This window comes from Denticeps clupeoides, chromosome 3 (genome assembly GCF_900700375.1).
Source record: "Denticeps clupeoides chromosome 3, fDenClu1.1, whole genome shotgun sequence".
NCBI classification, from domain to species: Eukaryota; Metazoa; Chordata; class Actinopteri; order Clupeiformes; family Denticipitidae; genus Denticeps; species Denticeps clupeoides.
This window is the reverse complement of record NC_041709.1, coordinates 7,484,022-7,494,719: the sequence shown is the minus strand read 5'-3', so window position 1 is coordinate 7,494,719 and position 10,698 is coordinate 7,484,022. Positions and strand designations below refer to the sequence as shown.

Below are 10,698 nucleotides of genomic sequence, written 5' to 3'. Positions count from 1 at the left end.
ACCTTCTTCTTAAAAGTGGTGATAGTCTCGGCTAGTCGTGTAGAGGAGGGCAGGTTGTTCCACCAGCCAGGGACAACAACGGAGAACAGACATGATTGGAATCGGAGACCCCGTGAAGAAGGAATTTTTAGTCTCCTTTCGTTTGCTGATCTGCGAGAGCGTGCAGGAGTGTAGCTAGGTAGTAGTGTGAGAGATTTTTAAATCTCTCCAGAGATGCTAAACTGGATTTAAGTCTCAACTCGGCCCAGTCTGAGGTCCTGAGCACTCTGGAGAAGGTTTTTGTCCAGGATATTCCTGTACTTGGTCGCACTCCTCTTTCCCTCGATTGCAACCAGTCATCCTGTTCATGCAGCTGCAAAACATCCCCACAGCATGATGCTGTCACCACCATGCTTTACTGTTGGGACTGTATTGGACAAGTGATGAGCTGTGCCTGGTTTTCTCCACACATACCACTTAGAATTAAGACCAAAAAGATATAGATTTTTCTCATCAGACCAGAGAATCTTATTTCTCGCCATCTTGAATCTTACAGGTGTTTTTTTTTTTTTTTATAAAACTCCATGCGTGCTTTCATGTGTCTTGCAATGAGGAGAGGCTTCCTGCGGGCCACTCAACCAGTTATTTTTAGGTTCTTCTTTACCAGCAGAATTTTTTTGGTAACCTTGGCCAGATCGGTGATCCACTAACTAACATGATTTGAGGTGTTGCATTTGGTATTGGCCCTGTAAAGCTTCCAGGGGATTTAATTCTGTCTCTGAGCTCTTCAGGCAGTTCCTTTGACCTCATGATTCTCATTTGCTCTGACACTCATTGTGAGCTGTAAGGTGTGGCTTTCCTAATCAAGTCCAGTCAGTATATTCCAACACAGACTCAAATGAAGGTGTAGAACCATCTCAAGAATGATCAGAAGAAATGGACAGCACCTCAGTTAAATATATCAGTGTGACAGCAAAGGGTCTGAATACTTAGGTCCGTGACATTTCGTTTTTTCTTTGTTAATAAATCTGCAAAAATGTCAACAACTCTGTTTTTCTGTCAATATGTGGTAGTCTGTATACATTAATGAAGAAAAACAATGGACTTAAATTATTTTAGCAAATGGCTGCAATATAACAGTGAAAAACGTAAGGGGGTCTAAATACTTTCCATTCCCACTGTAAATTCCCTTTACACTATAAGTAGGTATAATCCATGAACAGGGAACATACCCCTAGTTTTCCAAAATAGAATACATTATATAGCAATTAAATTCATGGTGGACCCAATGTGATAAGTGTGCAAAGCTCACATTTTTTACATGAATGTTAATAAAAGTGATGTCTAGTTCTGTGCCTCCCTGGATCATGTTTAATTGCTATTTCGAACCAATCACTGTGATTTTCCAGTTAATGCTTTACAGGGGTTGTGGATTTATTGGAGGACAGGGAATAATGTGTTTTGATAAATGAAACGGATACATTCATATCTTATGTTGAAACCTCAGGAATTATAATTACAGAGGGCGATCAAATTATTTATTCAATATATTAAAAATTTAACATAAATCAGAAATTACAATGTATGTGTTTTACTTCAACACCTTTAAGTGTAGTACAACATTTCTTATTTAGAGGCTGCAATAAATCACATTAGGAGCAAATAAGTGATTGGTTGCAATTACTCAATTTGAGTGTTTACAAAGAGGCTTTTTCACTGTTTGAAATAAATGATTTTGTCAAGTGCATTATAAATAAAATATTACCCAGTGTATTATATTCCATGTTTAAAATACTTTTTTGGCAAGCTAAGAACATCCCAGGGGTCTTCTACTCCTTTATACCTTCTGACCACACACACTCCTTGTTTTCCTTCCAGCAGGGCTCCTCGTTTTCATAAAGCTCCTGTAACAGTAACAGAACAAAGAATTTCTAGTCCTAATATACATACATAAAACATTTAAACAAGACTATTAAACCAATTGTAACATGCAACAGAATAAAGACAGGAAGAAAATTATTTAAGAAAAAAATAATAAACCTTTTTCCAAATAGGCACAGTGGCTTTCAAGCTGTCAATGCAAAACTTAACAGCGTCCAGAGATTCAGTTCGGTGGGGGGATGATATTCCTATAATCACGCTGGCTTCTGTAACTGGAACCACACTAAAAACAACAAAGGAACATTCTGTGATTTAACCTCCCTGAAAAAGAGAGGTGATAGTAACTATGCGATGAAGGCATGAATAAAGAGTCTCACCCCAGCCTATGATGGATGCTGATGTGCTTTACTGCTGGCCATCTTTCTCTGATACTGGTGCAAATTTTCTTCAGTTCCAACTCTGCCATGGGGACATATGCTTCATATTCCAGTTGCAGTACCTTCTTACCTTCAAAGTTGTCTCTTGTTGTTCCTTAAAAAATAAAAATACATTAAAACGGATTGTTCATGTACTTGCATTCAGTCTAGAGGTAGAATCTACAGAATGAGAACGGTAATGCCCTTTGGTTATTGGGGCAGGGGCTTCCCAAACTGCCAAGGTGACACTGAGGTCCCCTTGATCAAGGTACCGTCCCCACACGCTGCTCCCCAAGGGTGATGGTTAAAAGCAGAGGACACATTTCGTTGTGTCACCATTTGCTGTACTGCAGTGTTTCACAATGACAATCACTTCACTTTCACTTACTCTGTCTATGAGGGTTTATGCATTTGACTGCATGTGGTAAAAAACTGTTCAGATTGATGGGTGTCACTTCCCGGAGGGTAAATATACAGCCAATTTATAAAACACATGTGGTAAAACTGCCAGATAGTTCACATGATTTTTCTAATTTAAAAAAAAAAAAAAAAAGACTAGTTAATGCACAGCATTTCAATTCTATTTACAGCGAGATGCATGGGTCAGTGCCTCACCCACGAATACAGCTGTCGCTCCACACGAGGGACACCCCACCGAGTCGCACACGGCGTCAGCCGACAGCTTTGCCCGACTCAGTGCAACGAGGTCCATCCCCGACGCGTCACCCCCCGCTGAGCGGCGGGATGACGGCGACCTCGTCCCCGCCGCTGAGCTGCACGCGCTGGTCGCCCGGGTCCACGTACTCCTGGCGCACGGCGAGGACCGCCCGGCCGCGCAGCGCCGACAGGCTCGGGTGCCTGCTCTCCAGCGCCTGCCACAGGGCCAGGGCCGTCAGCTCCGAGGGGAGCGTCACCTTCTCGGACCTCCGCCCCGTCAACTCGGCACTTTTGGCAAAATACAGGACTAGAACCTGAGGGGACAGACGACGGTTAGCCGGTTCCGTCGAAACGGGACATTTCTCGAGGCGTCGCAGTACTTACGCACCTCGGAAGGCATGGGTGAGCCGTCGCGTAGCGCGTTATTATCGCGCAACGCGAGGGCGGGGTTTTCTCCCGAGCCGCATTTCGATTGGCCGCGCTCATGGTCAGCTGACCGCAAGCCGGAAGTGGCGTGGAAGATAACCACGCTGGGGTTTTTTTTTTCCTTTCAGACTAACACAAAATATTTCAACTCTGGTGCGGTTTATAAGACAAGACATGTATTTCGTGAAAGTGATTGTGAAACGTGTCCTCTGCTTTTAACCATCACCCTTAGTGTGCAATGGGCAGCCATGACAGGCGCCCGGGGAGCAGTGTGTGGGGACAGTGCTTTTGCTCAGTGGCACCTTTGCGCCTCGGGATTCGAACCGGCAACCTTCTGATTACGGGGCCCCATCCTTAACTGCTAGGCCACCACTGCCCTGATTTAGCGAGCCGTTCCGAACACAAACCTGAGAAAAAAAGACGAACACCGCCAAGCAGACAAGGCTGAGAAAGACGTTCACGGCAGGTGGCGCCAGAGCACACGGACCTCCAGCGACCGCGTGATACATGCCGGTCGAGCTTTTCACGAGTGGACGTGCACTGCGAGCCGCGCTGTAAAGGCGCCGCATGTTCAGACGGGCTCCTGCAAATACCGGGTTGTATCAGGCCACCTCTCCACCCTTCAGGGCGGCACGGACGCCACCACCTGCCCGACCGTCGCCTGTGCCCGCACTCGGGGAAAAAAATAAATGATGTGACACCGGATTGGACGATCCGCATTTAGTCGACCAGTTTATCCCGGGCGAGGACCAAACTAGTGTCTCAGCTATTATTAGTACGTCCCGCAGCCCTAAGTCTTGTAGAATTGACTCTAACGAACGTTTAAAACGATTATCGCTAATCAGCTGAACCGTTTTTCGATCTACACCATGCGCCTGGCTTCTTCGCAGTTCCCACGTGAAACGTACAGGACGGCAGCGTTGTCATAAAAGCCCGTTTTAAAGCCGGCGCATCGTTTGCAGGGATCTAGACTATTGCCATCCTAGTACAGATTAGGAATCCAGGGCAAAGTCGGCTATAATTAATGATCCATCACAGTTGGGGAACAGAGATGAAAATGGAAAGGTCTCGTCAAAAGAAACGGTGCATTGCTTCTATAAGCTTGTTTGAAACATTACATGTTTTTTTTTCTGTTCTAATCTATAGTCCCCCAGAATACTTGCACAAATGTCTTGCTCTTGCACAATTACTCATTTGCACACCTCGACCCTACCTGTGACACATATTTTATGTTAAAACATAAAAGTGTAATGTTTGGTTATGTTTGCAATATTTGCGTATTGGTTCATTGTATACGTGCAATATTTGCAATATCGAGGTCTATAGCAGTCGCTAAAGCATTTCACTGCATTTCATACCGTGTACGACTGTGTATGTGACACATAAAGATTGAATTTAAATTCAGACACGACTGCACCAACCTCTATCCGTTCTGGGAAGAAAAAGTTTTCTAGTCCTTCTTAAGTCACCTGATACATTACGATGAGGAGGAACTTTTTCTTTCTCCCTTCTTCCTCAACACTTTCTCCACCCACCGCACCCCCCCCCCATAACTTCGAAGACCGCCCACCCCGGGCGTGCGGCTGGAGACCCCCATGTACCGTTTAAAAAGCGGACGGCGTCCCGCGGCATGACAGTGGCTAATTGAGCGCGGAGGATTTGCCCGAAGCCGAGACGCCAGCCCGCAGCCGCCGCTCGCCTCACGTCCCCGTCCGCCGAGCCGAGGATGCTCCGCTGGCTGCAGCTCCGCCGGGGCGCGATCGCAGTCCTCCTGTGGGTCGCGCACTTCGCGGAGGAACACGGGGTGCAAGGTAACCGTGCGGCTTCGTGCACCGAACACAAACGGTGTTGTTTTACCGTTTTATCGTAAAGATATAAGAGAGGTCTCAACGACCTGTACTGTGGCACATCGTGCCAGTTTTCAAGCATTCGACATACCAGACTGTCCAGTTATTTAAAAAAAAAAGTTTTTAACACAATAACACAGCATCGTTTTTTCCCCAGTCTGCAGACATCGCTTCCTGTAAATAAACTAGACGAAGACGCCCGACTCGCTTCATCTTCCCCAGGTTTTCCGTTTAAAAGTCCGGAGAGAAGCAACACGTGTTTTTTTCAGGCTGTGTCGTTGTGTCTGTGCAGCTGGCCACTGCTGGCTCCAGCAGGGGATGAACGGGAGGTGTCAGGACCTCTACATGTCCAGGATGAGCCGGGAGGAGTGTTGCAGGAGCGGCCCCGTCGGGACGGCCTGGACCGAAGAGGAGGTGCCCAACAACACGCTCTTCTGGTGGTCCGTCTTCAACGGGGGAGCCCCCAACTGCATACCCTGCAGAGGTTTGCACGCCTTGCTAACGAATGAGCCGTGCCAGATTAAGGCTATAATTCAAGCTCCCCGTTGAAAGGCGACGTTGCTGACGGATTGCCTGTCTGGTTTAGAGACCTGTGACAATGTAGACTGCGGACCAGGAAAGAGATGCAAGATGAACAAGCGGGGAAAACCTCGCTGTGTCTGTGTCCCTGACTGCTCCAAAGTCACCCGGAAGGGGGCTGTGTGTGGCTCCGATGGGAAGACGTACCGTAACGAGTGTGCCATTCTCCGAGCCCGCTGCAAAAGGCATCCAGATTTGAGCGTCCAGTATTTGGGCAAGTGTCGAAGTAAGTCAGCTCGGAAAATCTCCTCAGATTGAATAATAAAAATGAAATAGTAGGAAACGCTGAGTCTGAAAGATGAAGTATTTTTCCATGGCTCAAACTTATTAGGCACGATTGCGAAGTAAATTCACTTGCATCTGGAAAGAATACCAGACTGGGACTGTAGACAAGATCCCTGTGAGATAAGATGGAAGCAGAGCACTGATGCACATGTCTTCTCAGAGACCTGCGATGACGTGCGGTGCCCCGGATCGTCCACTTGTGTAGTTGACATGACCAACAATGCCTTCTGCGTGACCTGCAACCACGTCTGCCCTGAAGTGACGTCCCCGCAGCAGTACCTGTGTGGAAATGATGGGATTGTTTACGCCAGTGCTTGCCAACTCAGGAGAGCGACGTGCATCCTGGGACGGTCCATTGGAGTTGCGTACGAGGGGAAGTGTGTAGGTGAGTGTAAATCCAGTGTGACAGCGCTGTCACCTTTTCTCGCCGTAATGTCACCTTTTCTCGCCGTAAGATGCCCACTCCTGTGAGGACATCCAGTGCCACGGGGTGAAGAAGTGTCTGTGGGACCAGAAATCAGGCCGGGGGCGCTGCTCGACGTGTGAGGAGAACTGTCCGGAGGGCGGTCCAGGGGACATGGTGTGTGCCAGCGACAACATCACCTACCCCAGCGAGTGTGCCATGAGACAGTCTGCCTGCTCGCAAGGCCTGGTGCTCGAGGTCAAACATTCTGGGTCCTGCAACTGTAAGTGATGGTGCATATTTCTGGATCGTGGAAAGCTCCCCTGCTTCCTCTTTCCTTTTATCCTCTTTCTTCCCACGAGTGACTTAATGTGGAACACAGGGCACCAGAAGGAGTCGCTTGTGCCCTTTGTGCTCATTAGTCATCACTATCTGGCAAAACAGGACCATAAAGCTGTCTCCTAAAGGGGTGAAAATCGGAGGTGTTACTTGCTCATTTTTTTAATATCAGTATTTCGTGCATGAGCCGCATCGGATTTCTCAGGGGCTGCCTTAAATCATGTGAATGATTAAATGAATTTACGTTTCTGGGCAAGAGTTTTGGAAAATACTAAGTGCTTCAAAATGACACTCGGCGTCATTTTTGGAGAACCGTGTCATAGTTTTCCAGTCGCAGCCACACAGACTCGGGCTGCTAGAGTAACTACTCCATATCCATGTGTTTGCCACCTGCTTTGTTGTTTATGCCTTTGTTTACATCAGAATCCCACAGAACTTTGTCTGTCTGTGTATCTGTGTGCGCATGGTAGGATGTCTTCCACATTTATACATTTCGAAGGATGTTTCTTTCAGAAAGGCCACTTGTGTGCACGTGTTTATATTGTTAACACAACTTTTGGCCATAATTATTAAATTAATAGTGAACATTAATTTTGTCTCCCTAATCATAGCTTTTCTGTCTGCTTTCAGGCTTATAGGCTCTGAACCCACATGTTCCCCAACTGCTTCTGCTGAGCACACCACCCCTAAGGCCTTGTGTGAAATCATGCTGCATAATTCCACTCACAGTCATTCTGCAGTGCAGACTGGTAGCTGAGTCCAGAGGTGGAGGAGCAGATGAAGGGGTCTGTTGACTGTTGTTGAAAACAGACTGTCGAATAAAGTCATACCACTATATTTCTTCATGTAGCCAGGACCTGGAGGATGAGGACGATGAGGATAATGAAGACCAGAACTACATGGATTTTAATGCCCCCCCCAGTGAGTCAGTAACCTGTCATCAATAAGAGCTCCTGGCTCAGAGTCATGTCCATAACTGTATATACTGTGTGGGTTTATTTATTTTATCATGGACGAAAGAGGATGCTATTATGTTTGTCTGTTTTATATAAAACATATAAATATATATATAATACAATTTCTTATTTATACATTTACAGTGTCTGACTACATACCATAAATATATATGAACTTTTATTTATTATGAGGTGCAATGTTAATACAGTGTGTGTAAAATTAAGGTGTTCTGTAAGCTGTATTTTACACATTTGGTTACTTGTTGAAATTATTTCATGCTTCACTGTGTAATTTCTCAATCGAATTTGTATCTAAGATCACTTGTGTATACTTATTGGGAAATATGTAGCTCACTAACATATGCTTGAACCCTGTCTCTTTTTTGTTGTTTACAAATCAAAGCTTACCAAAAACTCTTTATATGCTTAATATTTCTTTTTATGCATTAAATTCCCAACCTTGACACATACCACTACTTCTTATATGTGAAAATGAGAAGTCGACATTTTTCCCTTCGATTGAATGCAGTGAATGCTCTGCTCACTGTGAAGTCAGTCTTGATCGTAAAATTGTGCCATTCGTGAGGCTTGAACATCACTTTGCCAATGTTGAAATGCAGTCAGTGTTCTGCTCTCTACACAGCAGCATGATGGGCTTATCAAATACTGTACAAGAATGAACTCTGTATCCAATGCTACTATTTTCTTTCATTATATTGTGCATTTATTATGCAAGGTTCAGCTATAATTGTATAGTTTTGTATTTTGAATGTAAATGTCTAATGTACATAAATGATTATAATACTATTTGTAAAACAACAAATCAGAATAAATGTCTTAATGCCCGGCCTACTCATTGTGACTGGAGTTTTCTCACCCCCAGCTTTGACAGGAGAAAATCCAGTACTTGATGTTGGTGTGGCGCTACCTCAGATCTAAATTAGCCATGACCTTGCAGATTAACTTTAAAGAAGTACCAGCCAGTGGATGTGTGTAGGGTATTAACTTGTGGCTGTGTGAAAGTGGGTTACCTAAGCATGCATTTGCACAGCCAGTCAGCGGCAGTCAAACAGTAGCCAACGGAGCTGTCTGGGTCGGAGCGAGAAAACTAATTTTGCCAGGAAGCTGCACAGACGGCTAATTGGCCAAGAGGACAAACACTTCCATGCTTGTTCTGTTTCAATCGCCTGTTTTGGCTGGATGGATACAATTAATCTGGGAATTCTTGGAGGTCTGCAAGCTGTAATTGCACATGCAATGTCCACAGCATTCCCCTAGGGTCAGCCTGTGGTCTTGGGAGTCGGTATGTTGGAGAAGCAAGTTAGCTGGCATTGGCCATGCTGGCATATAGCTCAGTCACGGTGCGAAGTGCTAAGTCAGCAGCTCTGCGTCTGGCTTGAGTTGTCTGCAGTGATGTCTTTGCACGAGGGGTGGGGATGTGGGCATCAGGGCTGCCTGTTACCTGCTGAGCAGCATCTGCGATGGATCAGGAAACAGAGAGCGAATCTAATCACATTTCACATTACTGCAGTGAGATTGTTATCGCAGCACACAGCCATAGCTTGCATGTCTGTTTTGGGAAAAGCAAAGGAGAAATAGAACACAGCCTCCATAACAATATTAGAGAAGCGCTGACATGCTGCTCTGACGTGGCTGCAGGCCTCTGATAACACTTTTGTCCTTGAGAAAGTTGGACGTACAGCACAATAGCTGTGTGTCTGAGTTGATGTAAAGCCACAGGAGCCATGCTGATTTTAAATTGTACCAAAAAATAAATAGTGAAGTGTTAAGTTCAGCAAGTGCAGGAAGGGGGAAGTGAGCAAGAGTGTTTCTTTTTTTTCTCTAGACTCAAACAGATGGGACAGAATGGTGCATCACTGTGGTTATTTCCTGAAAGTCTAGGGGCATAGTGTTTCTGTGAAAACCCTGGCAGACACCAATCCCCTGCTGGGTCTCCCATAGGAGTCCAATACAAATGTGAGAGCCAGCCGACGCTTCTGACACAGCACCAACCGGCTGTCCTGAGTGTATGTGTTCCACTGCAATGTATTGATAATCTACATGTTTCTGCCTATTTATTGTAGTATGTGCATGATCAGGTTGGGGGAATGTCACTAATACCATAATTTGGAAAGAAAAACATTCTGTTTTTTTAAACAAAGTTTAACATGTGATAGTGATGCATAAAGATTTAACATGTGATAGCGATAGCATAAAGATTTAAAATGTGGTCCATTGTAGGAATATTTTCAATATAACATAAATAAACTAATTTTTGAATGTCTGGGTTATGGTAATAATTTGCTTTGAATTTCATTGAAATTAGTAAAGATTTTACATCCTGAGGTAACTGTGTTTCTAATGTCTGCAAAACCTTTTAAATACATTGAATAGTATGAAACATTGCATGACTCTTTGCTTCTTTCCTACGCCCTTATTCAAGATAAAATTAACCCGCACCCTTCAATTCATCACATACACTAACATCATTACATATCTTGTTTCTGTTTTGTTCTATATATCTATTTATGTAAATCTTGAGGATGAACAAGCTCCCAATTAGCATGTAGCACTGTACTTAACATTAGTTTGAAAATAGTGCCCCCTTTTCAGTCATGCTCAGGAACTGGGCATCAATACTCTCAATATCCCCCCCTTTGTTAGATATATAAAGTTATCATAAAATGTCAGCAATGTAACTGTTAGACAAAAATTGCTTTTCTTGGATAACTGTCTATTATGCCACAATAGTATTTTAAGCTATTTGAATTTGAGCTATTTGTATATTTGTATTTGAATTTTTATGCTAGGTTAGCTGTAGCTATTCCATTGAGCTACATCTCCAGATAGCTAATGTTTTACAGACACAGTTGTAACTTTGAAACTGTGACAAGCAAAGGGGATTAAAAAAAACCCAAAAGGCATGCGTA

At 44.5% G+C, this 10,698-nt stretch overlaps 3 protein-coding genes across 4 annotated transcripts; 1 reads left to right on the top strand and 2 right to left on the bottom strand.

Annotated features, from left to right (window-relative positions):
• Nucleotides 1-1,388: 1,388 nt before the first annotated feature.
• Nucleotides 1,389-3,023, bottom strand: LOC114786421 (molybdopterin synthase catalytic subunit). Its single transcript, XM_028973538.1, has 4 exons — nucleotides 2,892-3,023; nucleotides 2,238-2,391; nucleotides 2,020-2,143; nucleotides 1,389-1,883 (listed from the first exon to the last, which is right to left on the bottom strand). Exons 1-4 carry the CDS (start codon nucleotides 2,986-2,988, stop codon nucleotides 1,809-1,811), a joined length of 450 nt encoding a protein of 149 aa, XP_028829371.1. The 5' UTR covers nucleotides 2,989-3,023; the 3' UTR covers nucleotides 1,389-1,808.
• mocs2 (molybdenum cofactor synthesis 2) lies at nucleotides 2,961-3,463 on the bottom strand. Of its 2 annotated transcripts, none has more exons than XM_028973539.1 (2): nucleotides 3,318-3,463; nucleotides 2,961-3,247 (listed from the first exon to the last, which is right to left on the bottom strand). In XM_028973539.1, the coding sequence occupies exons 1-2, from the start codon at nucleotides 3,417-3,419 to the stop codon at nucleotides 2,999-3,001; spliced, it is 351 nt and encodes a 116-aa protein (XP_028829372.1). In that variant the 5' UTR covers nucleotides 3,420-3,463; the 3' UTR covers nucleotides 2,961-2,998. The 2 variants fall into 2 exon arrangements, with proteins under 2 accessions (XP_028829372.1, XP_028829373.1); XM_028973540.1 differs by having other exon boundaries at nucleotides 3,322-3,377.
• Nucleotides 3,464-4,936: 1,473 nt separating this feature from the next.
• On the top strand, nucleotides 4,937-8,620 carry fstb (follistatin b). The gene is made up of 6 exons (XM_028972651.1): nucleotides 4,937-5,170; nucleotides 5,499-5,690; nucleotides 5,793-6,011; nucleotides 6,231-6,455; nucleotides 6,526-6,756; nucleotides 7,443-8,620. The coding sequence occupies exons 1-6, from the start codon at nucleotides 5,086-5,088 to the stop codon at nucleotides 7,448-7,450; spliced, it is 960 nt and encodes a 319-aa protein (XP_028828484.1). The 5' UTR covers nucleotides 4,937-5,085; the 3' UTR covers nucleotides 7,451-8,620.
• The last annotated feature ends 2,078 nt before the right edge of the window (nucleotides 8,621-10,698 follow it).

What these genes read in the sequence shown, in the direction of transcription:
- LOC114786421 (XM_028973538.1), bottom strand. Translation starts at nt 2,988, where the DNA reads ATGGACCTCGTTGCACTGAGTCGGGCAAAGCTGTCGGCTGACGCCGTG. An exon ending in AGCATCCATCATAGGCTGGG is followed by an intron (nt 2,144 to 2,237) that starts GTGAGACTCTTT and finishes TGTTGTTTTTAG; the next exon opens with TGTGGTTCCAGTTACAGAAG. An exon ending in CTGTGCCTATTTGGAAAAAG is followed by an intron (nt 1,884 to 2,019) that starts GTTTATTATTTT and finishes TTACTGTTACAG; the next exon opens with GAGCTTTATGAAAACGAGGA.
- mocs2 (XM_028973539.1), bottom strand. Translation starts at nt 3,419, where the DNA reads ATGAGCGCGGCCAATCGAAATGCGGCTCGGGAGAAAACCCCGCCCTCG. An exon ending in ACCCATGCCTTCCGAGGTGC is followed by an intron (nt 3,248 to 3,317) that starts GTAAGTACTGCG and finishes CTGTCCCCTCAG; the next exon opens with GTTCTAGTCCTGTATTTTGC.
- fstb (XM_028972651.1), top strand. Translation starts at nt 5,086, where the DNA reads ATGCTCCGCTGGCTGCAGCTCCGCCGGGGCGCGATCGCAGTCCTCCTG. An exon ending in CAACTGCATACCCTGCAGAG is followed by an intron (nt 5,691 to 5,792) that starts GTTTGCACGCCT and finishes TGTCTGGTTTAG; the next exon opens with AGACCTGTGACAATGTAGAC. An exon ending in GTATTTGGGCAAGTGTCGAA is followed by an intron (nt 6,012 to 6,230) that starts GTAAGTCAGCTC and finishes ATGTCTTCTCAG; the next exon opens with AGACCTGCGATGACGTGCGG.